At 48.4% G+C, this 27,829-nt stretch overlaps 1 protein-coding gene across 1 annotated transcript in view; it reads left to right on the plus strand.

The window, feature by feature from the left end:
• Positions 1-26,158, plus strand: part of LOC138443204 (choline/ethanolamine transporter FLVCR2) — a 61,960-nt gene extending 35,802 nt beyond the window's left edge. The window contains exons 4-10 of the mRNA XM_069595198.1: positions 7,931-7,998; positions 9,217-9,320; positions 18,487-18,597; positions 19,379-19,484; positions 19,634-19,745; positions 20,329-20,384; positions 24,300-26,158. Of these exons, the coding sequence (XP_069451299.1) occupies positions 7,931-7,998; positions 9,217-9,320; positions 18,487-18,597; positions 19,379-19,484; positions 19,634-19,745; positions 20,329-20,384; positions 24,300-24,377 (635 nt within the window). The 3' untranslated portion in view covers positions 24,378-26,158. The remainder of the gene's footprint in view (positions 1-7,930; positions 7,999-9,216; positions 9,321-18,486; positions 18,598-19,378; positions 19,485-19,633; positions 19,746-20,328; positions 20,385-24,299) is intronic.
• The last annotated feature ends 1,671 nt before the right edge of the window (positions 26,159-27,829 follow it).

Below are 27,829 nucleotides of genomic sequence, written 5' to 3' on the forward strand. Positions count from 1 at the left end.
GGACAGGGAGGCCTGGCGTGCTCCAGGCCATGGGGTCACAAAGAGTCGGACACGACTGAGCAATTGAAGTGAACTGAACTGAAATGTGATGATCTTTTGGTTCCCTTCCAGACTCAGGATTCCATGCTTCTAAGAAGTTTTCCCTTTTCCCTAGAATTAAACATCTTGAGTGCATCAGCCCTTGACCACTATAAACCTTACTGTGTCTGACAACAGGGCATTTGAGACCTACCGTGGAATTCTAGGGCAGATAACCACTTAATAAGTATCTTCTGTGAGTGAGGATGGTGATGGTGGTATTAGCCAGGCAGTGGCCTCATTCCAGAGGTTTCAGTCTTCAGCGCTAGAGGCTGTTGGCAGGGCCAGGTCACTGACCCGTGAAAGTAAGAAATAACAAAATGTACGAGGAGCAGCGCTGTTTGATATGGGCTTGGCTCTGGGCCATGCTGCGGGGCAAAGCGACTTCTTTTCCTTCCATCTTGCACAGCTGGTTGCATCTATGGTCTTCAGTCTGGCAGAATGGTGTTAATTCTGTGGTTCTGGATACTCTTCCTTATCTATCTGGTTAAATGATAACACAGAGAAAAAAATGGGTTAACACTTCTGGGATGGTGGAGTGAGGACTGTAGATCTTCTGATCCTCCATGAAAACAAAAACACTGGCAGAGATTATCAGCATCGCTTATTTCAGGGTTCTTGACTAAAGGCTTAACCCAATGAGCAGCTGTTCAAGGCAAATGGCTAAATAATGGTAAAGTAGCAAGCTTTGTGTTTTAACTTGTCCTATTCCAATCCTCCCCTCCAGGCTCTGTGGTAGCCTTGAAAACCAACTTCCCAGATATGATAGCTGTGAAAACTCGCAACCTCACAGCTGCTGGAGGGGGCCAAACAATTTTGGAGGTCCCCCCTCCCCAACAAAGTCCCATCCCTAGCTCACTGTTTATTTGACTTCCGTTTCACTGGAAAGGCTCCATTCAGAGGATTTGCCTATATTTGACTTGACTCCGAGTTTTCTCAGTGGGAAAGCGCTATGTCCAGGGTATTTATTAAAAGCAGTCACTATTTAACATCACATCTGTCTGAGGTTACAATACTGGTTGGGGTCATCAAGAGGCTGGCCAAAGATCTTGAAAGGAAAATCTGGAGAATGAGATAACCAGGGGGCTTTGGAAACCTCTGACATATTCTTAGCAGTCTAGAAATCTGCATGCCCAGAGTTGTGCACATGCCCAGAAAGACCCAGGGAAGTGCTAAAGTCTTGCCTCTGGCTGCACGTGAAGCTCTGTGTAAGAGGAAAGTGAAGGCTAGGGCAGAGTTGGTACCACCTTGCTGAAGCATCACAGGCGAATCCCAATAAATACAAAGAGGTCCTCAGCAAAGTGGGGAGACTTATGGGCTTACGGTAAATCTCTGTCTAATCATTAGCCCTAAACTAAGTTAGTAGAGCAGAAACCAGTGGTTGCACATGACAAAGGACACAGATGTTACAAAATGAGTCCAAACAGCAACGGCAACATATTTGGGGGAAGGAGAAGAATCTCATTTGTAGGGATGACAGTATATTAAAAATGTCCAGTTAAAAAAAAAAATAGAATTTCTTAACATTTTTCTCAAAAGCCTGGGGCAGTCCCAGTGAGAAGGAGTTGAACTAATCTGGTGGTTTGCACACATTTCATAATAGTCAGAAAAGTGGGTGAAGTCATTCAGTTGTGTCCGACTCTTTGCGATCTCATGGACTGTATCCTACCAGGCTCCTCCGTCCATGGAATTTTCCAGGCAAGAGTACTGGGGTGGGTTGCCATTTCCTTCTCCAGGGGATCTTCCCGACCCAGGGATCGAACCCAGGTCTCCCACATTGCAGAAAAACACAAGCCTTATTTTCTTGATAGAGAGTTGGACTTGGTGACAGGGCTCTCTGCTAACTAGGAAATGATTCTTAGGCTTGATCACAGACTTGGGAAAAAATGTTATTGAGCCGTTACTGTATGTCAGGCACCGTGTAAAGTGCTTTATATGCATTATCTCATTTAATCTTCAAAAGAGATCCATGACTTAGGTGTTTTACTGCTCCATTTTATACCTAAGGAAACGGAGGCTCTGATTTAATTCCTTGCCTGTGATTAAACAGTAGTAAGCAAGAGAGCTTAGTATAAACTGTCTGTCTGAGACCAAAGCCTGTCTTCCTAACCACACCACTTTGTCTCCCCATGCAGAAGGGAGCATCTTGGAGACAGAACTGGGGGTCTGTTTTCAACCTCAGTTCCCTGAGTGGCCTCTGGATCTGTCTGAGAGGGGTGGTGGTGATGGATTGTCCTTCCTCAGATTCAGTCCTCAGACCCTTTCCCTGGGGCTTGCTTTCCTTGAAGATGAGGATCTGGAGTTCTGGGGGTTAGAAGCAGGACCTGCCTTCACTGACCAGCCATCTTTGGGACATGGGGATGATGAGGTTTCAATCTTAATGTGTCTTTCTGAGAGTTACAGGTCATGTAAAGGCAGTGTTTGACACTCAGTCTGCCTGAGAATCCCTGCTTTCTTCTCCTACAATCTTTGCTCCAAATTGTAAAGGCACACACAACCAAAAACCAAAAAGACCCTCTACACATTTGATAAATATTGTGAGACCGCCCAGAATCCCGCAGGTTAAGCTTTGAAAAGGGACATGGTTCATACTTCAATTATATGCATGTATAACCGTTTAGTGTAGGGCTTCCCAGGTGGCTCAGTGGTAAAGAATCTGCCTGCCAATACAGGAGATGCAGGAAACTCGGATTTGATCCCGGTGTTGGGAGGATCTCCTGGAGTACCCTGGGGTAAGAAATGGCAATGTACTCCAGTATTTTTGTCCAGAAAATTCCATGGTCAGAGGAGCCTGGTGGGCTACAGTCCACGGGGTCATAAAGAGTCGGACACAACTGAGCGACTGAGGACACACGTCACTGTATGATACACAATGTTTATATTTTCCTCTGAATTATGAACTCTTAGGACTGTGTCGCTGGGAATCAAGCAGTTGATAAGAGTTTCATGGACAAATGTGCTGGATCTGTGTGCACGTGTCTTGGAGTAATAGCCTTGAGTGATGGGCCAGTGAATTCAGAGCTGGTACGTAAGGGATATAAGGTCTGAGTTTTTGGTGTCAGCTCTGCTAATGACTGAGTGTACCACCTTCACCCATCCTGGGCTCCTCCTTTGTCTCTCTAAGAACCGCCTCTCAGAAAAGAATAACCTTTGCTTCCCATTTGAGCTCCCTGAAACTCAAGCTATGCTTGTGAAGAATCTGCAGGGTTGGGCATCTGAACTCACAGCCTCTACCTGTGTCCGAGGACACCTGTCCTTGAGGCTCTCAAGGCCTTTACATCACCCTACATGGGCCTCGGAGGAGCTGTGTCCCCTCAAGATGCTGGCAAGATGCTGGGTGGTAGCAAATCCTTCTGGGAGTCCCTGGAGCTTTGCTAAGGTCAGGCTGGCCCTTTAAACTAACAGTTTACTCCAGGTTCAGGAGGACAAAAGGGAAATGAGCACAGAGTTCCCAGAACCCAGAGATGAGATCTGGGATCAGAGTTTCCCACTCTGGCCTCATGGTAGAGTCCCCTGGGTTGTGGGTGGTGTGTGCCTGGATTCCCTGCCTCTCTTCTGGAAAGTCAGATTCAGAGAGTCTGCGAGGGCCTGGGAATCTGCCTTTGCAAGCATTCCAGGAGATTCTAGCATGCAGCAGAGTTGAGAACCTCTAATATGGGTGTGTAAGTGGTGATTCTTGGGGTCTTAAAGCCCCTTCCCCTCCCAGCTGCCTCCATGTGAACTCCAGCCTCTCAGAGCATGGGCCTGCTCTGTGATCTTCTTGTGCCCAAGGCCATTTAGTCACCTTTTCAGGGAGTTTAAGAGATGCCTGGGGGGTTTTGTTGTTGTTAAAATGCAGATTCCTAGCTTCAATCCAGGAGAATCAGATTAAATAGGTCCTGGGTAGAGCTCAGAAATCTGCATTTTAAAAATCTGAGGCCTTCTAATGCCAGTGATCTCTAGACTGCCATTTGAATAATTTAGTCCTGACACAAGACAGAAACTCAGAGTCCCTTCTGCTTTCCTACAGCCCAGCCCCTCAGGGACCCGTACTTCTCCCAGGTGGCTGATACAGGCATGACCTGGCCTTTCAGGGGCGATCACATTTCACTGACCTGGCAGGCTTACATTGTTAAGGGACAATCACACCCAAATATAACACAGTCACCCGCATTCCTGTGAGAGGTAGTCATGCACAGGACAGCATGAATTTCATTCTCGCCCTTCAATGTGGATGCCGGACACCTTGGTTCGGTCAGTGGAATGGAAAGAAAGTGAAGTCACTCAGTCGTGTCCGACCCTTTGTGACCCCGTGAATTGTAGCCTACCAGGCTTCTCCACCCATGGGATTTTCCAGGCAAGAGTACTGGAGCGGGTTGCCATTTCCTTCTCCAGGGGATCTTCCCCTCCCAGGGATTGCAGGCAGAAGCTTTTACCGTTTGAGCCAGCAGGGACGTCAGTGGAGTAGACTCGTGCCATTTAACTGTATCTGGCAACCTTTGGCAATATGGGGAGGGCCATCGAGATTCAAAAGGGACTCAAAATTTCTAATGCCTTTAAGGTTGGAGTGTAGAAAGTGAAGTTGCTCAGTCGTGTCTGACTCTTTGCGACCCCATGGATTGCAGCCTACCAGGCTCCTCCTTCCATGGGATTTTCCAAGCAAGAATACTAGAGTGAGTGGGTTGCCGTTTCCTTCTCCAGGAGATCTTCCCAACTCAGGGATCGAACCCAGGTCTCCCGCATTGTAGGCAGACGCCTTACCATCTGAGCCACCAGGGAGGTCCAAATGGAGTGTAGAAAGAATTGGAAATAATGGCAGCCTTCCAGGGGGAACCCCTGCTCCCCTCCACACCCTCCCTGCCTTAGCCCTGACCCCTTCTCCTGTCTGGCTGGGAGCCGGGGATAGTTATTGGTAGATCACACTAGTCTAGCCAAGCCAGTGGGTCTTATACTGGAGCTTTATTGGGATTACCTGGAGGACTTGTTCACACAGACCGCCCAAAGCCCCACTCCCAGTTTCTACAGCAGGAGGTCTGGGTGGGGTCAAGATTTGCATCTCTAACAAGCTCTGGGGGTTGTTGATCTGGAAGAGATTTTCCTAAACCTTTGAGCCTCACAAAGCTGCTTGCCCTCCTGGATCAGCCCCTCTGCACTGTGTCTGTATCTGTGTTTGGGTCACAAAAAGTGCTGGTGTTTAGGGTTTTTTGCTCCCAGTCCTCTTGGATAACTTCTCAGTTGCCTGGGGATTCTGCCCTCCTTGTTCAGCCCAGGTGGGCCCAAGCTGAACTTGACCTGGCGTGTGCCCTGCCCCCTGGCCTTGTTAAACTGAGGGGCAGGAAGGGGGCTGGTTTCATCCTCCTTGCACAACCCCACCCCACCCACCCACCCCCCTCCCGCCATTTCAGGAATGTGTCTCCTTGTGGGTTCTCTTGACCTGGGAATGGAATTTCCAAGTGGCTGGGTGTGTGGTAAGAAGGTGAGGTGTAGGTGTGCTTGTTATTTAAGAAGTTGCTGAGAGCCTGAGTTTGGCAGCTGTATTGATATTTGATGACATGTCTGGGGCGCTGACTGTGGCACTGAGCTCAGCCTTGTTGCATCCCTGATGTGACCTGCTCGGAGAGTCTGGGCATGAAACAACCAGTGAGCTGAGCTGGGGGAATCCTTGAGGATCAGTTCCGTAAGGATATAAAATCGAGTGTTTAAGATAGAAGACCTGGCACCCTGCAGTCTGGGTTCGAATGCAGCCCTGCCTTTTACTGTTGCAGGAAGGGGGACCCCTTCCAGGGTCCGAACTGGGCTCTTGTCTAACACTCGGAAATGAATTGTCTGAGGAGACACATGTACTGACAAAGCAAGAGATTTTATTGGGAAAGGGCACCCAGGTGGAGAGCAGCAGGGTAAGGGAACCCAGGAGAACTGCTCTGCCGCATGGCTCGCAGTCTCTGGTTTTATGGTGATGGCATTAGTTTCCGGGTGGTCTTTGGCCAATCATTCTAATTCAGAGTCTTTCCTGGTGGCGCACACATTGCTCAGCCAAGATGGATTCTGGGAAGTGGACGGACACGCAGTGTCTCCTTTCGACCTTTCCTGAACTCTTCTGGTTGGTGGCTTATTAGTTCTGTATTCCTTACCAGGACCTCCTGTCATAAAACAACCCATGCAATCGGTTACTATGGTGCCTGGCCAGGGTGGGCAGTTTCAATCAGTGTGCTTCCCCTAACATTACCACCCATGTGATGGTGTGGAGGGCAAACCAAACCCCTCCATTTTGCAGGAGAATGTGACCTTTGCTTAACTTGGTATCTCATTCCTCTGGGAACGTGATCAAGAAAGGAAGCTAACTGCGGTTAGGTGGCTTTACTTCTGATGAAAATAACTGCAAGTGGGCTGGGCGATCTACTCCCCCTTGTTGGGAGGCCCTTCGTTGTCCTTCTCTGAGCGCAGCGACTCTCTCCACTGGCCTGTCCTTTATGGGGATCCTGGCAACTATGCCTGTGCATCAGTTACAAACAATAGCGGCTCCTGGGAGGGGTTGAGGCAGGGTGGGGGCCGTGCCCACGTTTCCCTGCACTGAGCCATCAGTTTGGGAGCGAAAGAGAATGGCTTCTGAGTGGCTCTGTGGCCTGGGGTCCTGTGGACCCGCTCCAGTGAAGAGGGGCGCCTGAGGCTGCTGTCCCTGGGTACCGTGTCCTGTCTTACGTCCTTCTAAATGGACCTAATGCCAGGTGTGCCAGTGGCAGTCATGTGAGCCTCAAAGTTGGCTGAAGTTAAAAAGGTCCCTGGTGGGTCTTCCAGAATGACCTCTGTATTTCTTTTTTAAATGTGTGTGCATTTTCCTTATCTGTAAAATGGGAATGAGGATATGTTAGCTACTTTCTGGGATTGTTATGAGGACGGTAAGTTGTTTGGAGACGTGCCTAGCACAGAAGAGTGTGCTGTTGCCATCAGCGCCAGCAGCATCACCAGCAGCCATCACCATCGATTCCTGAGGCTGCCGTCCCTGGGCACCGTGTCCCGTCTTCCGTCCTTTTTAGTGGACCCAGTGCCAGGTGTGCCAGTGGTGGTCATGTGAGCCTCACCAGCATCACCACCATTTCACCATCGTCACCATGCCCATCGCCATCACCACACTCCCACCATCACCACCGTCGTCATCATAACATCACCACCATCGCCGCCACCATCGTCACCATCATTGTTATTATGAAAGGAGGGCAGGAGATCCTTCTCCTTTGGATTCATTTTTAGTCTCATATTAGCTATGAAGTCACTGTACGGCTTTGAACAAAATGACTTCATCCTCTGAAGAAATTGATTCTTACAGAATGTTATAAGTATTCCATTTATTTGTTGGATAAATTGATGAATTAGGAGAGTCATCTAAATGTTCTTTAGGGTCCTTTCTGGTTTCAAATATAAGACTTTGTGTGGTGTTGAATCTGCGAAGAGAAGTTGGAGAGATGTGAAAACAGGTGAGAATGGGAGTTTTGTCAGGGGTCAGAGGTCTGGAGCATTCTGGAGGGGGCATAGGTCATCAGGAGGAGGTGGAAGGTGTCCCGTAGTTTCACTGAGCCCTTAGGCCAGGCCGGCGCTTAAGAGGGATGTAGATGGATCTGACCTAGGAGTAATGTGTACTTCCTGGAGACTGTGTTTTTAGGACAGGATAAAGGGATGAGAGGGCAATGGTGTGTGGCTACAAAGAGGTTAAAATGGTTACCTTGGGTTGTTCTGGAGTATTTCTTCTTCTCTGAGGTCACCACCTTCAGCAGCAACAAGGATGAGAATGTCCTTCTTCTCTCACCACTGGAGGGAGAGCCAGCAATGGCCCCCCAGGACAGCGACCCTAATGCTCTGTTTCCCCTGCTTCCTTCAGGTCTGAACGCTGGTGCTTTTTATGCCTTGTCCACTCTGCTGACTCGCATGGTGATCTCCCACTACCCGGTAAGGGCATTCCCTAAGCTGACCAGTCCCAGAGAGGAGGAGGTTTCTAGTGTCTGGACAGGCGCTGGGGAGGTGGTGTGGTGTGAGCTCCAGGATTTGGAGGGAGGCGGTCTTAGCCCCAGGTCTGGTGGTTCTCAGCGGTGTGAGAGCTGGTTAGCATCGCTGAGCTCTCATTCTCTTTTCTGCAAAAGAAGTCTAGTTATTTATTGAAAGATTAATTTAATTTTATATTTTAAAAGACTGATTTTAGAATTAGTAGATCATAAGATTTATATGTGTAAATAGCATAGTGCCTGGCAACTTAGTAGGTAAATGTATATACATATAGAATCACCTATGAAATCAATTAAGTTGTGAAATGTGGGCAAGATTTAATTTTAAAGTCTTAGTTGCTCAACGGAAAACAGGTTGCAAATGTCTCCAGAACTAGGGAGGATTAAATACTGGGAACTGGACACTGAGTATCCTGGAGTTGGGATGTCAGGCCCAATCCTCTTTCGGAAGGTCAAGGGTCTCAGCTTGGGAACGGTGGGCCACCATGGGTGAGTGAGTGTTCCAGTGTTGGAGGTTGACAGGTCTGAGTTTAAATCCTGCCTCTGCACTTAATAAAGGCCTCATGACCTTCAGCTGGTAGGCTAATTTCAGTGTGCCTTGATATCTTCATCTGTAAAATGGGGAGTATTGATTCTTAACCTCCTGGTGGGCAATCAGAAGAATTAAATGAAATGATGATATAAAATCCTCAGCATGGTGTCTGACTCTTAATAAACACACAAACATATGTAATGTCGTCTTACCTCTAAAACAGTGATAACTGGAAAAAAAAAGCTTAAGTATGAAATGTTTGGAAATACATATTTCAGTTTTTCCATCTGTGAAATGGGAATAACGATAAAGGGTTCCTATGAGGATTATGTTTTTGAAAAATCTACCTAAAAGTGGTTTCTAAGGATAGAACTTGTTTTCCCCCAGCATCCAGTATCATGCACCCACACCCAGGATTATATTATATTATATTAGGAGGAGCAGTTATTCTAGGATTTCCTCCCCTAGAATTACTGGCAGCATTTTACAGCTTGTCTTGTTCTGCTGCTTTCTGAAAATTGGCTGTAGTGGCACCCCAGTTATTTGCCTTTACCCCTTTGCCTCCTGGTGACTGCGCCCCATCAGATGTCTTGTTCCATCCTTGAGTGATCCTTGGGGCTATGGTTTCCCCAGGGGGAAGAAGTGAATGCTGGAAGAATCGGCCTGACCATCGTCCTTGCAGGAATGCTTGGGGCTGTGATCTCAGGCATCTGGCTGGATAGGACAAAAACCTACAAGTAAGTGACTCTTCCGCTTGGACTGAATTGGAGACCCATGTTTTGAAATGACATGTTCATTAGGAACGTGGCTGCAAGGATGTGATTGCAGCAGCTGGGGGCTGAGTGGTCAAGGAGGCAGTTCAGATGTATCTTCTCTGGGGATGAGGAGGTGGTTCCATTGCCAAATTCCCATGGCTTGCTCATGGACCCCCTGGGGTTAACCAGGGTGCTCTGTGCTTCCAACAATTTTCAGTGTATTAGCTTGCAATTGCTTCCATGTCATTGGTAAATATTGTGATATGGTTTAGTCCCGATTGCCCAGTGCATTTCTAAGAGCCACTAAGATTTTAGTGGATTGCAGGCTAATCCAGGATGCTTACTAAAAATACAGATCCCTGGGCCCCATTCCTCATGGATGTCAATTGAGTAGGGGAGTCTGCATTTAGAAATCAACCCAGATGCCTTGATTCAGTCGCCAACCTTGGAGAAAGTGCTCTGAAAACAGAGGCTCAACTTGTGTCTGTCCCGGGCTCCACATCCACTGGGTGCTCAGTTAATGCTGCTCAGTGAGGCAGCTGCCTGGGCTGTCCTGCGCTGGGCAGGGCAGCATTCTGGGCTGCTTTGTCAAGGCCTCCAAAGTTCCCAGTGTCTGGAGGCGACAGACAGCGGCAAACCTGTTCTCTGCACACAAACCCGCTTCTGTGAGGCTCTGGTCCGACCAGGGCTCCCTCTGGCTGCCCTCATCAAAGGCCAATTGAGGCCCTCCCTGGGGATGTGGCTGCCTGGCTGGACAAAAGGAGGAGCCCGGCTGGATCTAATTACCTCTGGTGGAGCTGGGCTACTGCCTCGTTTCTGCCATATGCCAATTGCTCGCTTCAAGTAGTAAGGACTGGACACTGCAGAGTCTAGCTGACACGGTTCCTAGTGTCATTTGATCAGCATCCTGCAATCAGCTGGGACATTCTTCTTTCTGCTCCACTACTTGGGCAGAGAAAGGGTAGGGGAGCTCTGTCTTCTGGGCATTTTGGTGCCTGTTCCTTCTCCCCGAGGATCCCAGATGTGTCCCCTTTGGTTTGGAGACAGGAAATTGGATGGTCAGGTCCATTTATGTCTGGCTGAGGCTACAGATAGTTTTGCAGACAGGCTAGTGGTTTAAGATGGAGAAGGCAATGGTGACCCACTCCAGTACTCTTGCCTGGAAAATCCCATGGGTGGAGGAGCCTGATAGGCTGCAGTCCATTCTGGTCGCTAAGAGTCGGACACGACTGAGCGAATTCCCTTTCACTCTTCACTTTTATGCATTGGAGAAGGACATGGCAACCCACTCCAGTGTTCTTGCCTGGAGAATCCCAGGGACTGAGGAGCCTGGTAGGCTGCCATCTGTGGGTCGCACAGAGTCGGACACGACTGAAGCGACTTAGCAGCAGCAGCAGCAGCAGCAGTGGTTTAAGAAGAAGCTGTGTGTAAAGAAATATGGCAGAAGGTGAGCTTGTGTGGTCAGCAAGGGAGATGGGTGTCCATGGGGCTGGGTTCTGCAGCAGGAGGGCCTGGATGCAGGGAGCAGGGCGAGAAGAGATGAAGGCCCTCTGACCTCAGCAGCTGCTCTGAAGACCCAGGAGGGAGAGGTGTCCTTCAGAGGCTGTTGCTCATTTCCGAAGAGGTTTGGCCACCTCATGCGAAGAGTTGACTCATTGGAAAAGACTCTGATGCTGGGAGGGATTGGGGGCAGGAGGAGAAGGGGACGACCGAGGATGAGATGGCTGGATGGCATCACGGACTCGATGGACATGAGTCTGAGTGAACTCCAGGAGATGGTGATGGACAGGGAGGCCTGGCGTGCTGCGATTCATGAGGTCGCAGAGTCGGACACAACTGAGCGACTGAACTGAACTGAGCCCAAATCGTGTGTTAGTATTCCTGTGTGTGGGAGCAGAGAGAGCAGGGTTTCTAATCTTGCATTTACCTAGTGGGTGACTTTGGACAAGTAACTTGACTGGTCTGAGCTCAGTTTCCACATTTGTCGTATTGGAGATATTCATATGCTTCTTTTTTCCTACCAGTTTTATTGAGATATAATGGACTTAAACTGTATCTATGTACAGCATATGGTTTAATTTACATACATCATGAAATCGACATCACAAATAGTTTAGTGAACATCCATCATCATGTATGGATACAAAATTAAAGAAATAGAAAAAATTTCATGATGAGGACCTTTCAGTTCAGTTCGGTTCAGTCTCTCAGTCGTGTCCGACTCTTTGTGGCCCCATGAATTGCAGCACGCCAGGCCTCCCTGTCCATCACCAACTCCCGGTGTTCACTCAGACTCACATCCATCGAGTCCGTGATGCCATCCAGCCATCTCATCCTCGGTCGTCCCCTTCTCCTCCTGCCCCCAATCCCTCCCAGCATCAGAGTCTTTTCCATTGAGTCAACTCTTCACATGAGGTGGCCAAAGTACTGGAGTTTCAGCTTTAGCATCATTCCTTCCAAAGAACATCCAGGGTTGATCTCCTTCAGAATGGACTGGTTGGATCTCCTAGCAGTCCAAGGGACTCTCAAGAGTCTTCTCCAACACCAAAGTTCAAAAGCATCAATTCTTTGGCTCTCAGCCTTCTTCACAGTCCAACTCTCACATCCATACATGACCACAGGAAAAACCATAGCCTTGACTAGACGGACATTAGTCAGCAAAGTAATGTCTTTGCTTTTGAATATGCTATCTAGGTTGGTCATAACTTTTCTTCCAAGGAGTAAGTGTCTTTTAATTTCATGGCTGCAGTCACCATCTGCAGTGATTTTGGAGCCCCCAAAATAAAGTCTGACACTATTTAAACTGTTTCCCCATCTATTTCCCATGAAGTGATGGGACCGGATGCCATGATCTTCATTTTCTGAATGCTGAGCTTTAGGCCAGCTTTTTCACTCTCCACTTTCACTTTCCTCAAGGGGCCTTTTAGTTCCTCTTCACTTTCTGCCTTAAGGGTGGTGTTATCTGCATATCTGAGGTGATTGATATTTCTCCCGGCAATCTTGACTCCAGTTTGTTTCTTCCAGCCCAGAGTTTCTCATGATGTACTCTGCATAGAAGTTAAATAAGCAGGATGACAATATACAGCCTTGACGTACTCCTTTTCCTATTTGGAACCAGTCTGCTGTTCCATGTCCAGTTCTAACTGTTGCTTCCTGACCTGCATACAGATTTCTCAAGAGGCAGGTCAGGTGGTCTGGTATTCCCATCTCATGAAGAATTTTCCACAGTTTATTGTGATCCACACAGTCAAAGGCTTTGACATAGTCAATAAGGCAGAAATAGATGTTTTTCTGGACTCTGTTGCTTTTTCCATGATCCAGCAGATGCTGGCAATTTGATCTCTTGTTTCTCTGCCTTTTCTAAAACCAGCTTGAACATCTGGAAGTTTATGGTTCACGCATTGCTGAAGGCTGGCTTGGAGAATTTTGAGCATTACTTTACTAGCATGTGAGATGAGTGCAGTTGTGCGGTAGTTTGAGCATTCTTTGGCATCGCCTTTCTTTGGAATTGGAATGAAAACTGACCTTTTCCAGTCCTGTGGCCACTACTGAGTTTTCCAAATTTTGGCATATTGAGTGCAACACTTTCACAGCATCATCTTTCAGGATTTGAAACAGCTCAACTGGAATTCCATCACCTCCACTAGCTTTGTTCGTAGTGATGCTTTCTAAGGCCCACTTGACTTCACATTCCAGAATGTCTCGCTCTAGATAAGTGATCATACCATCATGATTATCTGGGTCGTGAAGATCTTTTTTTGTACAATTCTTCTGTGTATTCTTGCCACCTCTTCTTAATAGCTTCTGCTTCTGTTAGGTCCATACCATTTCTGTCCTTTATCGAGCCCATCTTTGCATGAACTGTTCCCTTGGTATCTCTAATTTTCTTGAAGAGATCTCTAGTCTTTCCCATTCTGTTCTTTTCTTCTATTTCTTTGCATTGATTGCTGAAGAAGGCTTTCTTATCTCTTCTTGCTATTCTCTGGAACTCTGCATTCAGATGCTTATATCTTTCTTTTTCTCCTTGGCTTTTCGCCTCTCTTCTTTTCACAGCTATTTGTAAGGCCTCCCTAGACAGCCATTTTGCTTTTTTGCATTTCTTTTCCATGGGGATGGTCTTGATCCCTGTCTCCTATATGATGTCATGAACCTCCATCCATAGTTCATCAGGCACTGTATCTATCAGATCTAGTCCCTTAAATCTATTTCTCACTTCCACTGTATAATCATAAGGGATTTGATTTAGGTCATACCTGAATGGTCTAGCGGTTTTCCCTACTTTCTTCAATTTGAGTCTGAATTTGGTAGTGAGGAGTTCATGATCTGAGCCACAGTCAGCTCCTGGTCTTGTTTTTGTTGACTGTGTAGAGCTTCTTCATCTTTGGCTGCAAAGAATACAATCAATCTGATTTCGGTGTTGACCATCTGGTGATGTCCATGTGTAGAGTCTTCTCTTGTGTTGTTGGAAGAGGGTGTTTGCTATGACCAGTGCATTTTCTTGGCAAAACTCTATTAGTCTTTGCCCTGCTTCATTCCACATTCCAAGGCCAAATTTGCCTGTTACTCCAGGAGTTTCTTGACTTCCTACTTTTGCATTCCAGTCCCTTATAATGAAAAGAACATCTTTTGCGGTGTTAGTTCTAAAGGGTCTTGTAGGTCTTCATAAAACCATTCAACCTCAGCTTCTTCAGCGTTACTGGTTGGGGCATAGACTTGGATAACCTGATATTGAATGGTTTGCCTTGGAGACGAACAGAGATCATTCTGTTGTTTTTGAGATTGCATCCAAGTACTGCATTTCAGACTCTTTTGTTGACCATGATGGCTACTCCATTTCTTCTGAGGGATTCCGCCCACAGTAGTAGATATAATGGTCATCTGAGTTAAATTCACCCATTCCAGTCCATTTTAGTTAGTTCACTGATTCCTAGAATGTTGATGTTCACCCTTGCCATCTCTTGTTTGACGAGTTCCAATTTGCCTTGATTCATGGACCTGACATTCCAGGTTCCTATGCAATATTGCTCTTTACAGCATTGGACCTTGCTTCTATCACCAGTCACATCCACAACTGGGTATTGTTTTTGCTTTGGCTTCATCCCTTCATTCTTTCTGGCGTTATTTCTCCACTGATCTCCAGTAGCATATTGGGCACCTACTGACCTGGGGGGTTCCTCTTTCAGTATCCTATCATTTTGCCTTTTCATACTGTTCATGGGGTTCTCAAGGCAAGAATACTGAAGTGGTTTGCCATTCCCTTCTCCAGTGGACCACATTCTGTCAGACCTCTCCACCATGACCCGCCCATCTTGGGTTGCCCTGCGGGCATGGCTTGGTTTCATTGAGTTAGACAAGGCTGTGGTCCTAGTGTGATTAGATTGACTAGTTTCCCATGGAAAAGAAATGCAAAAAAGCAAAATGGCTGTCTGGGGAGGCCTTACAAATAAGGAGTTTGCATGCTTGTTTGGTTTTTGACATATTATTGACCTACTACACTAGTAGGTTAGTTCCTTAACACAACATAATGATTCAATATTTTCTAGGAATTTCAAAATGACCCCTAAGTTAAGTCTGGTTGTGGTCTGTTACCATACCAGGATTTTATTACTCATTGACTGTATTTCCCACCCTGTGCATTTCATCCCTTTGATTCATCTGTTTTCCAACTGTACGTTTGTACCTCTTAATCTCTTTCACCTGTTTCTCTCGTCTCCCCACCCTCTCCCTCTGGCAGCCATCTGTGTGCTCTCTGTATCTATGAGTCTGTTTCTGGCTTAATGTCTGTTCGTTTGTTTTGTTTTTTAGACTCTGCATAGCAAAGAAATCATATAGTGTTTGTATTTCTCTGACTTATTTCACTTAGCCTAAGATCATTTGTGTCTATGCATGTCACTGCAAACGGGAAGAGTTCATTCCTTTTTATGGCTGAAATACATCTGTGTGCATACCACATCTTTTTAATCCATTCATCTATTGATGGGCACTTAGATTGCCTCTGTATCTTGGCTTTTGTATATAATATTACGATGAACATAGGGGTACATATATTGTTTTGAATTAGTGTTTTCATTTTCTTGGGATAAATGCTCAGGAGTGGAATCGCTGGGTCATCCGAGTGTTCTGGTTTTTCATATATATGCATATAATTTCATTTACTTTTGGCTGAGCTGGATCTTTGTTGTTTTGCAGTCTGTTCTCCAGTTGTGGTGCATTGGCTTGTCACTGCAGTGGTTTCTTTTGTGGTGGAGCACAGTCTCTAGAGTGCCTGGGCTTCAGTAGTTTCCGTTCTAGAGTTCAGGCCCCATCAGTGTGGTGCACAGGCCTACTTTCTCTGCCCCACGTGGGATCTTCCCAGACCAGGGATCAAACTCATGTCTCCTGCATTCGCTCGTAGATTCTTTACCACTGAGCCAGCAGGGAAGCCCCCGGGTGTTTTATTTTGAATCTTATTTTTAGAAATCTCCATACTGTTTTCATCACAGAGAAGGCAATGGCATCCCACTCCAGTACTCTTGCCTGGCAAATCCCATGGGTGGAGGAGCCTGGTGGGCTGCAGTCTATGGGGTCGCGAAGAGTCGGACACGACTGAGCGACTTCCTTTCACTTTTCACTTTCATGCATTGGAGAAGGAAATGGCAACCCACTCCAGTGTTCTTGCCTGGAGAATCCCAGGGACAGGGGAGCCTGGTGGGCTGCCATCTATGAGGTCTCACAGAGTCTGACACGACTGACATGACTCAGCAGCAGCAGCAGCAGACTGTTTTCTGTAGTGGCTGCGCCAATTTGCAGTGCCCACCAGCAGTTCACATGCCTGTTTTCCACATGCTTCTCGGCCATCTGTGTGTCTTCTTTGGAAGAATGTCTGCACAGATCCTATGCCCACTTTTCAATTGGGTTTTTTTTTTCCTTTTGATGTTGAGTTCTATTAAATCTTTGTATATCTTGGACATTAACTCCTTATAGATACATCTTCTCCCATGCAATAGATGGCCTTTTAATTTTGTTGGTAGTTTCCTTTCCTGTGCTAAAGCTTTCCAGTTTGATGTAGTCCTATTTGTTTTTGCTTTTGGTTCCCTTGCCTGAGGAGACGTTTCCCGCCCCGCACCCCCACCCCCCAGAAATTACTAGGACTGATGTCAGTGTACTGCCTATAAATTTATTCTAGAATTTTTGTGGTTTCAATCTTAAATTTAAGTCTTTAATCCATTTTGAGTTTGTTTTTCTGCATAGCATGAGATAGCAGCTGAGTTTGATTCTTTTGTATATAGCTGTCCAATTTTCCCAACACCACTTATTGAAGAGTCTGTCTTTTCCCCATTGTATGTTCTTGCCTCTTTCATCATAGGGTAATTGTTCACAAAAATGTGGGTTTATTTTTGAGTCACTATTCAGATCCATTGATCTATGTGTCTGTTTTGTGCCAATACCATACTGGTTTGATTACAATAGCTTTGGAGTACACTTTGAAATCTGGAAGAACTGATGCCTCTTGTTTTATACTTTCTCAAGATTGCTTTGGCTATATGGAGTCTTTTGTATTTCCATACAAATTTTAGGATTATTGGTTCTAATTCTGCAAAGTTGCCATTAGTGTTCTGACAGGAATTGCTTTGAATATGCCAACTGCCTTGGATTACACGGTTTAAAGATTTTTCTTGTGTCCTGAGATACGCTAGTGTCACTAAAAACTTGCCTCTTGGAACTGCTTTTATTGTACCCGGTATAGTTTGTATTGTGTTTTTTGTTAATTTGTTTCCAGGTGGTTTTTTTTTTTTTAATTTCTACTTTGATTTATTCAGTGACCTAGTGGGTGCTTGGTAGATAATCGTTTAGCCTCCATGTTTTTGTGTTTTTTGTAGTTTTTTTTCCTCATTGTTGATTTTTAAAATATTTTAAAATTCCTTTTTACATTAAAAACATTTGCTTATTTTTTAATTGAAGGATAATTGCTTTATAGAATTTTGTTTTCTTTCAAACATCAAGATGAATCAGCCATTCTCATAGTTAATTTCTAACCTCAGTTTTGTGATTAGAAAAGATGCTTGATATGATTTCAGTTTTCTTAAATCAGTCATACTTTTCCTTCAGGGCTTTTGTAAGGGTTAATGAAATACTAAATATATGTAAAGTGCCTAAGAGAATCTCTGGCATCCAATCACTGCAGTATCAGTCTGATGTAAGCACAGTATACACAGCCGGCCCCACCGTGTTTCTGGCTTCAGCAGAGATGAGGGAACGCTCTGAGCTTTCGTGGTCTGAGTCCTGATGCTCATGGCCAGAGTGCACAAGCAGGTGCCTTGTGGGTCCCTGACCTCAGTCAGGAGGACAGGGAGAGGGGCCAGTCCAAGTGCAGGAGTCAGGGCCACAGCAGTCCTGAGGGGCAACCTGGGGGAGAGGTGCGTGGAGGGGCACGAGCAGGGTGAGCCCGAAGCAGAAGCCAGCACTGATGGGCCTTCTGAGGGACCAGCAGAGGGACATGCACCCGGCAGGGGGTGCAGCTTTCTCCCTTGGGCTTTGGAGTCAAGAGCTCGTTCAGGGCTGGGGAATGTTCTCTCAGCCACACTGTCAGGAGTGGAGGAGTTCAGATTCAGCGGAAAAGCTGTGCTGCACGTGTGCAGGTGGCAAGAGGAAGGACTTGGAGACGACGGAGACTCTCACAGTCAGGTCCCTGCCCGGCACTGTCCTGGGGTCGGGGGGCGATGCAGACTAGCAGAATGGGCTTCTGGGGTTGTCTGTGTACCACTGACACCTGACCACAGCTGATGTGTGCCCCCTCCTTTTTTTTTCTTCTGGTGGAAGGAGAAAAGGAAAGGGCTGTGTCCCTGCTTGTGGGTAGGATGCAGCCAGTCCAGGTGCAGTGTTTACTCGCTGAGACGTTTCTGCAGGAGAACACACGTGCTACAAGATGGCTTCACACTGTCCTGGTCTGACCCTTTGTAACTCTGAGCACAGTGTAATCACTGGTCCGGTGTCCATCAACCTCATGGACAGAAAATTCTATGAGAGTAAATAGCACACAGACGTGGGCTTGCTCAGCACTCAGCAGTTGCCCATTAGATAGGAAGTGGGATGGAGGAAAAGAGGAAGGAAGGAAAGGAAAATATCCTGTCTGCAGTTTATGACTCAACTTCATTGCCTCTGCTTGTAGGGAGACAACGTTGGTGGTCTATATCATGACTCTGGTGGGCATGGTGGTTTACACATCTACCTTGAACCTGGGACACCTGTGGGTAGTGTTCATCACGGCTGGCGCAATGGGGTAAGTTGTACTTCAAACCTACTTAACTGGAAAGCACCATTCGTGCTTCCAAGACCTACTGACATCCTAGGATGCAATAGGGATCTGCCGCCTCTCGTTGATTTCTGTAAACGTGGAAATGGCCAGAGGTCATGTTCACTCATAAGACCTCAAGAGGCTACCTGGAGCACCCAGGCCCATCCATGCTGTTGGGATGGATTATGTCCTTCATAAATCTCTGGGAGGCTAGGAAATGTTTAGCGTCTTTGTGAGCTCTGCCTGGGACAACCTGGGGTCACAGTAAGTACACAGGCCTAGGGATCAGAAAGGGTGGGTCCTGAGCTCACTGTTGCTGTTTATTAGATTGTAGGCACCGGCCTACTCACTCTGAGGCTCAGTGTCTTCATCCGTAATTGCAGATGAGTGGCCTCCCTTGTGGAGTTTTTGAAAAGAAGGAGAGGATTAACAGATGTGAAAGCACCAGGAAGTGTGGTGCAGTTGTAAGAGATCAGAGCTGGAATTTTCTAGACCTGTTGTATGAGAAAGTATAGGAAATGGTGCCCCTTCCACAGGGATCTCTGCTCAGCTTCACCTCTTGTTTATTTTCCTATGGATGGTATACGTGAGGGTGTGTGAGCGTGTGTGTATATAATGACCACCTAGGGGGTGGCCTGATTTTCAGGGGCCTGGCATGTCTTGATGGGAAGAAACAGAAAAAGGAGTTGTAGGGCAGGAGCTGGGCACCCTTTCTTCTTTGCTCCAGAATTTCTCCATCACCTTGTTTCTGTGATCTGGCCTTCAGATTCTTTATGACTGGCTACCTCCCACTGGGGTTTGAGTTTGCCGTAGAGCTGACATACCCGGAATCAGAAGGCATGTCGTCTGGCCTCCTCAACGTGTCTGCCCAGGTAGGCCTCTCGTTGGGTGGTGGCACCGGAGCCGTGGGTCTGTGTTCCCCGCCGGGCTTGGCAGGTGCAGGCGCTGCGTTAGGGCAGCTCAGCTCCCCGTGGGCTGCTTGGCTGGGCCCCTGTTTCCAGTCTTCCCCATGTCTTTGCAGGTATTCGGGATCATCTTCACCATCTCCCAGGGCCAGATTATCGACAACTATGGAACCACGCCTGGGAACATCTTCCTGTGTGTCTTCCTGACCCTTGGGGCAGTGCTCACTGGTGAGTCAGGGCTTCAGGACAATGTGATGCTCTGACTGTGCCTGAGTTTATGCTGTTGGCAGTTTGGCACCCAATGTCTTCACTGATCATATAGCTAAGGGGCTCACGTGCAGCAGGGCAGACGACAGGGCTCATGAGGAGGTATCTTTGGCAGGCAGCAGCATATTTTGTTGGAATGAGCTTCAGTTTTGGTCCCCAAAGACCCTTGTTGGAACCCTGCACTGTGACACTGACCTCCATAGCTCTTTGACCGTGGGCAAGTGGACCAGCCTCTGGAGCCCCACTTTCCTATCTGTAGAATGGAGATGGCTATGAGGCTTGGAGCACTGTGTGCAAACTCCCTGCAAACATCAGGGGTCTATGCATGGAGGCCACTGTCATCACTGGCTTCTTCCTGTCTGGCACAGCAGTGGTTCCCAGGCTCTGTCAAGCTGGCTGGTGGAACCTCCAGATCCCTGGAAGGTCTGAAGGAGGTGGGATTCCCATGACCCTTAGGAGAGTAAGCGCTCCCTCTCGTGGATGAGCTTGACCATTGCTCTGCTAGATAACTTTGTTGCCTTTCTTCTGTGTCCTTGAACCTCAGCATTCATCAAGGCAGATCTCCGGAGGCAGGATGCAAACAAAGAAACTCCCGAGACTGTGAGTATGTGGGGGCTGCTGGGCCGAGACGTAGGCACAGACTTTGCTGAGGCTGTGGCACTGGGGGGACGCGGGGGGAGCGCCCAGGGGACTGGGGTTTGTGAGAGCCGCTTAGCATCACACACGAGGGGACAAAGGGTTTCCTCCGTGAGGCTTAGCCCCGCTTTTCTGCTGCCCTCTCTGGGTTTTTCTGCCATTTCCTTCCCTGCTCCTGGCCTCCCTGCTCTGGTCCCCAGCGCTGGGCCCTGTGTCACAGTCTGCAGAGCAACACCCACCCCGGGGTCCTGAGACAAGTCTTGAGGCCCTGGCTCCTCTCCTTTCAGCCTGGGGTTCATGAACAGAGAGGAAACGTGGGGGCTGGCTCCTTCATCCTGTCATAGCGGTGGTGGCCCCAGGGCAGTGGGTCTCCTGGCATGTGGCAGGCCCTCAGGAGGTGCCGGGGAGGGACCAGAGCCAATGGGTTGCCAGCAGGGCTCTAAAAGTACAAGTCCGAAAGCAGGAGTGGATCATGGTGGAAGGGGAGAGGACCAGGAATTAGATCCAGAACAGAAGAGCATTTCCCTTCTTTCCTAATTGGGAAAGACGGGAACTCTTTTAACCATCGTGCTGTGCTGTGCTTAGTCACAAAGTGTCCAACTTTGTGACTAAGCATTTTGTGACTAAGTCACTTCAAAGTGTCCGACTCTTTGCGACCCTATGGACTGTAGCCTGCCAGGCTCCTCTGTCCATTGGGAGTCTCCAGGCAAGGATACTGGAGTGGGTTACCATGCCCTCCAGGGGATCTTCCCAACGAAGGGATTGAATCCAGGTCTCCTGCATTGTGGGAGGATTCTTTGCTATCTGAGCCAACAGGGAAGCCCAAGAATACTGGAGTGGGTAGCCTATCCCTTCTCCAGGGGATCTTCCCGACCCAGGCCTCAAACTGGGGTCTCCTGCATTGCCGGTGGAGCTACCAGGAAATCCTTTAACCAATGTGTTAGATATCAAATCTGAATCAGGATGAAAGGAATTTCAGCTCTCAGGAGTCAGTGGGATATTGCTTAAAAAAACAAAACACCCAAAACCTGTTACAAAGGTAATACACATACTTTGTAGAAAACATTTAAAAATATAGCAAAGTGTACACATTTTTTTCTTTTTTGTTTGTTTTAAAGTGTACAAAATTTGAAAGTCATCCTGTAATAGCATCACCTAGAGATGAGGTTCTGTATGTTTGCTTTTACTCCCACGTCTGTGTGCACGTATAATGTATATGTGTAGATATATGTATGTATTTTTTAAACAAAAGTAGAATCTTGCACTTTTGTTGTTCGGCAGGCTTTCTTGTTCTGTGTGCTTCTGCACTTTCTGCAAGCGCTTTGTCAGGTCATTAGTCTGTTACAACGTACTTGACGTCACAGTGTCCTAATAACTGCACATGGACAGACATGATTTGATTGACAACTTTCCTGTCCAGGAACACCAAGAGTCTTTCTGATTGTTGTTTACTGTTCTGGAGCTGACTCTTTGGGCATATTCTTAAGCACTGTATTGTCCTGAGAAATGGATTAGTGGTTGTGCCTGTTGTTAAGACTTTGATATGTGTTCCCAGACTGTCGTGTAGAAAGAAGGCACTATCAATCCTCCTAATGTGCATTGCTCTAGCAGTGTATGAGGCCAACCCTGAGAATTTCTCATTTTGAAAATCTTTGCCAGTTATCGAAGGCAAAAATGGTACCTGAAAGAGATACGTTTAGTGCTTTACGGATGTGTGCTGAGAGATGGCTGCTCATCTCTGCTTGCTTGTTTGTCCTCTGATCTCACACTCTGGAGTTGGCAGGTGGCAGCAGGTAGCAGGGAAAGGGGGAGATGCCTGGGACAGGACATTCAGTGGGGACACAGGGAACGCCTGAGACAGGAGCGGTCTCCTCAGGAGCCTGTGAGAAGCGTGGCATCAGCCCTTCAGAGATGGGCTTGTCTCTGAGGCGTAGACGAGGAAACGTGATTTGGGACACTTTGGTGACTATATTGTGAGCCTACGAAAAGGTGCCTATGATAACAGGATGGATTACTGGTGAAAAGCTTTCAATTTGAAATGTGATGCATTGTGTCAAGCGCTATGAGACTCTGCTGTGTTTACTCTGTAATCAGTGTTTCCCTGGGCAAAGCAAACAGAGGAAAGTAAAGGTTGCCTGTAGGCCTAGTGCCCAGAGATAACCTGGTAACACTTGAGTCATTTCCCAACGTTTTCTGTGGATGCAGAAATGTGCTCGTGCACGCTGGATTTTCTACCCTGCTTGCTTCCGCAGGAGAGTCTGACAGCCTTTCTACACCACTGCCCCCCGACCCTGCGTCTCCATGTACACACGTCCGTTTCCTCCTGTTTGCTACTTAGGTTGTCCCACATTTCCCTGTCTCGCAGGCAGTTCCTTGCCCCCGTGGGCCAGGCTTGTTATCCAGCAGGCGGTGAGGGCTCAGTCCTGTGCATGTGGACTGCGGGAAGCAGCGTGAGTCGGGCCAGGAGGCCAGTGGGTGCAGGCTCACGGTGCTGTCCTGGATGCACCTGGGGGGCTGGTGGGACGGGGGTCAGAGTCACGCGGGGCTGGGCCCAGGGGAGTCAGGGCTGTCAGAGGGCATCGTGAAGGAGCCGTCATTTCCCCACCGAGGTGGCGGGTGTGAGTGGGACCTGCAGACCCTCCCAGGACTTCAGCCTCAGCGCCAGGGGACGACAGGGCAGGGAGCGCATCGGGCCACAGGTGCGTTTTCTGATCAGTGAGGTGTGTCATTGGCAGAAAGAGCCAGAACTTCTGGTTGGGGGCTCATGAGTCATCTTGAGGAAGACAGTGTGCATCTTCTTCCAGTTGGTGATTCTCCACCATAAGAGACATACGCCTTGTTTGGTTGTGACTTCAAGGTGGTCGTGCTGAAGGAGGCAGGTGTGTGTGCATGAGTGTGTCAGAGACAGGAGGTGACGTGAATGGTTGAAGGCGGCTGCTGGCTCCTGAGTGAGAGCTTCTCAGGGCTGAGGCCGAGCTGGTGCCGACAGTTAGCAAGATGAAGAACCGGACACTGGATCTCCCGCTTTGCCTCTGCCATGGGCTGCCCTGGGGGTCGTGGCGGGTGAAGTGCCGTTTGTCCAGCTGACGTGGCCTGCGTGTGCTCCGCCAGCCTCGATGGTCAGAGCTCTATGGGGCTCGGCCCGTGCTTGAGGCCTTGTTGGGAGCAAGATGAGCCCCTGAGGGAAGAAGCAAAGTGTTCCTGAAACAGCAGACAAACGCCCAAGTTGGCAGTTAGTGCTTAGAGGCCTCAGAGCATAATCTTCAGGGCATATTAATCCCACCCAGCTAACAAGTGTGACCCTGAATACCTTCTAATTCCATGCCATCGTCCCCAAGAAATCTGATGGCAAAGAGCCGAAGCCTCCTCTTCTCTGGGGAGCTATATTAGTATATACCTACTGTGAGCCATACCGCTTCCTGTCTTTGTAACAGTTCGCTGTGCGTCTGTTCCATACACGTGGTAACTGTATTCCTCCCCTGGGGGCTGCCCCTGACTGGGGGTAGTCAGCACTCCTGAGGAGGGGGCAGACCTGGGCCTTTGCACAGGCACGTGGAGGTCCATCCAGGTGGGGCGAGGTTGTCAGAAGGGGAGGAGGGTGACCGGAGCTCAGTGGCACTCAGTGAGATGGTCCCTGGAGGCTGTGGTGTCCTGGAAGGCTGACCTTTTCGCTCCTCTTTGCTCCTGTCGTGATGGTGTGTGTGTCTGGGGAGCACTGTGTGTGACCGGAGCCCCTGTCCTTGTTTTGTTCAGTCGGGGATGCTGAGTGCCTGGGACTCTGGTCTTCCCCCTAGATTCCAGACGCACGGGCAGGAAGATGCTCCAGCAAGGAGTCCCTGCCTCTTCACCCCAAGGGCTGTCCCCTTGTCTGTCTTGTAGAAACCCCAGGAGGGGGAAGAGGAGGAGGACAGAAAGAGCAACAAAGACCCCACCACTGTCCAGGAGGAGCATTTCTGAGAGAGAGCGGAGGAGCAAGTCGGGGGACTCGGACCGCCCCCACCTCTCCAGCCAGCACAGCTCTGCCTGCCAGCCCCACGGCCTTCACCCGAGCAGCTTCTGGGGAAACTGGGAGGAACATCTGTGTCTTGTAGGACAGCGCTCTGCCTCCTGGAAGCCACTCCAGAGCTTGCCCTGTCTCTGTCTCCGTGGGGGAGATGCCCTTTCCACCACACAGGTTGGGGCCCTGCCCTCCCCCTGCAGGTTCTGGGAGCTGGGGAGGGGCAGAGAGAATCCTGGAGTCAGTCCTGGCTGCTGCCTCACCTTGCTGCTCCAGCCCATCCCTCGGGATAAAGCCTGCACATTATCCCCAAAGAAATCTTATTCAGGAGATTAACTTTTTTAGTGTCTAAAGACCCTTAGGAGCCCAGTTCTCAGGAGCAGCAGCTGCTCTGGACGAGGGTCTTTCTTGGGCCCTCAGACTGACCACTGACATTCTGTGGGAGAGCAAACACCCTCAGGACAAGCCCCTCAGGACTCCAGGACCAGGTTCTTCTGGCTCATGTTGCAAATGTCTGCAAACCCTCTGTCCTCAGAGCTGATCAAACCAAACATCAATAAACTTGATAAAAACATTGCTGTCACCTAGAAGACTAAGCCAGTTTCAGAGAGTTGACCTCCCTGGGATGTGATGGTGCTAAGAATCTGGGGAGTCTGGTAGCTTGATTCGGGAACAGAAAGGCTCTTTTCTGCAGAAGACGTCCTGGCCCAGGGCCTTGTGTGCGTCACTGCCACCTCCGTGCCTTCCTCCAGACGTCACTCAGGGGCTCGTGTTCTCCTGCCTGTGACCCTCACTGCAAACTCACCTGTGTCCTTCCCCCTGAGAGCTCCAAAGGTCCCTGAGAGATGAGGGGAAGGGGCAGAAGGAGAGGTGGACCGTGAATGGGACTCGGGTCTGCTGGGTTAGGTAAGTGCATCCACCTCTGGTGGGGACAGTGTTTGCAGCCCCAGCCCCTCTTGCCACCCCCTTCTATGATAGTAATAATTCTTTCTCAGATACTCTGAATTTAAAGGGACCCTCTTTCAACCAGGGGCCCTCAGGTATTGCCAGTGGTAAAGAATCTGCCTGCCAATGCAGGAGACTCAAGAGACACAGGTCCGATCCCTGGGTCGGGAAGATCTCCTGGAGCAGGAAATGGCACCTCACTCCAGTATTCTTGCCTGGGGAACCCCATGGACAGAGGCTCCTGGCAGGCTGTAGGCTATGAGAGTCAGACATGACTGAGCGCGCACACGCGCATGTCCTTTCAACCAGCCCAAGCTGCCCCCTCCTGCCTTACCTGCTGTCTGGCTCTACTCATGGGCTTGGGGAGAATCTCCTCAAAATAAGGCATTTTGGTTGTTTCTCAAGTGCTTTGAGCTCCGTGATCACAAACCCTGTGCTCTTTTGTGCTTGTTGTGGCCACTGCCCCGGGCTCAGCATATGGGAGCTGCCTGCGTGGAAGTGGTGCTGGGTGCTTGGGCCACTGCCTGAGGGCAGCTGGTGTGTGTGTCTGTGTGTGTGTGTGTGTACAGTACTCTGTACATAAAAGAAGAAGTTCACACTACTGGTGCAAGGACTGAGTTAGGGATGGAAAGGAGGTGGAAAATGAAGGTGCCTTACTTTTTCATAAAGAGAAAGTGTTTACTCTTGAGTCTCTTAATTTTATAAACAAAATGTTTACTGAAACCATCCTTTTATTTGAAATCATAATTAGTATTTTCTATTTGTAACACCAGATATATTAAAGCAATAAAATATCCTCCATGTGGTCTGCCTTGTCACTTGTTGGGGCAGAGATGGCTTTGGCATGGGAACAGGCTGGAGGGGTGGGGGCTTGGGGTAGAGGAGGCGCTCCTCCACACTGTGGAAGGTCGTCCTTCCACATCGATATTACCATGCCAGTGGGTTACTTTTTAATGATGAGGCTTACCACGCCAGTGGGTTACTTTTTAATGATGAGGCTGCAGATGTTACTGTCTGTCCATGTGGAGACTGCAACTGAAGGCCGAATCCGTGGCTCCAGCAACTTTCTGTTCAGAGTGATCCTTTTACAGTGCATGTCAACCGCATCAGTCCTCCACTTTAAACCCTATTCTAGCTTCTTACCTCAACCACAGCCCAGAGCTCACCAGAGCCCACAAGACCCCATGCACTGTGGCCCCCACCTTCCTATCTGACCGTCTGTCCTCCACTGTTCTGTTCAGTCTCTGCTCCACCCACACGATCTCCCTGCCGTGCCTTGAATGTACCAAGCATGTTCCCACCACAGGGCCATTGCACCTGCCAGTCCCTGTGTCTGGGGTTCACTGGCTGCAGATGTCCATATGACTTGTTTACTCACTTCAGCTCAAACATCCCCTCTCCAGAGAGGCCTCCCCTGCCTGCCACCTCCCTCCATCTTGCTATCTTGCATGATGCTGTGACTGTTATCTGCCAACTCTCTTCCCCACAGGACTGTAAACTTCACTTTGGGGAGCTTGTCACTGTGTTCACTGTTCTTCCTCTGTGCTTGGACCAGAGCCAGGCATGTAGTCAGGGCTCCAGATGCACTGTTGAAGGAAGCCCTGAAAGAGTGGGTACCACCCCCCTGAGACCGTCTCCAGCCCTGCCTCCCCCCACCTCTCAGTGACCTTCGCAGAAGAGAGGAAGGGATTGTACACTATGAACCAGAGCAGCTTCTGTGGACTCTGGACCTTGCAGTGGTGAGGTGGCTGCAGGAAAGGCTGGGAGGCCCAGTAGGGAAGCAGGAGAGAGGGCCAAGAGGCAGGGAGATAATTCAGGCACTTTTCCTTCACAACTTATCTCTGCAAGATTTCCAGGAGGAGGCTGAATTTAAAAAATAGATACACAAAAAGCAGCAAAGCTTTACTGTATAGCAGTGGGAACTATAGTCAATATCATGTAATAACCTATATTGGGAAATAATCTGAAAATAATATATGTACTATCTGTGTATGTATATATGTAACTGAATCATCCTGCTATGTGCCTGAAACATTGCAAGTCAACGATACGTCAATAAAATATATATATTAAGAAAAAAATTCCATGGACAGAGGAACCTGGTGGGTTAACGTCCATAGCATCACAAAGAATTGGACGAAACTGAGTGAGTGAACTTCATCATCAACCTACAATGGACCATCCAGTGACCTCTCAAAACTGCTTGATTCATACTAAAAATAACCCAAAGACTGCTGTCAGGTCTCCTTGGACAGGGACCCAACACAGAGGCACCTGCGCCACCGAGGAGTGGCAAATAGACTTGACTTCATTGCCTTGAGCCGCAGGGAATTTCAGATTCCTGCTAGTATTGGTGGTCTTTTTCAGGACTGGTGGAGGCACCAGGACTGAAAAAGCCTCCAAAGTGGTGAAAGCCATGCTTAAGGAAAATTTTCCCCAATTTGGATAGTCTGCTGCTGCTGCTTCT

This window comes from Ovis canadensis, chromosome 7, assembly GCF_042477335.2.
Source record: "Ovis canadensis isolate MfBH-ARS-UI-01 breed Bighorn chromosome 7, ARS-UI_OviCan_v2, whole genome shotgun sequence".
Taxonomy (NCBI): domain Eukaryota; kingdom Metazoa; phylum Chordata; class Mammalia; order Artiodactyla; family Bovidae; genus Ovis; species Ovis canadensis.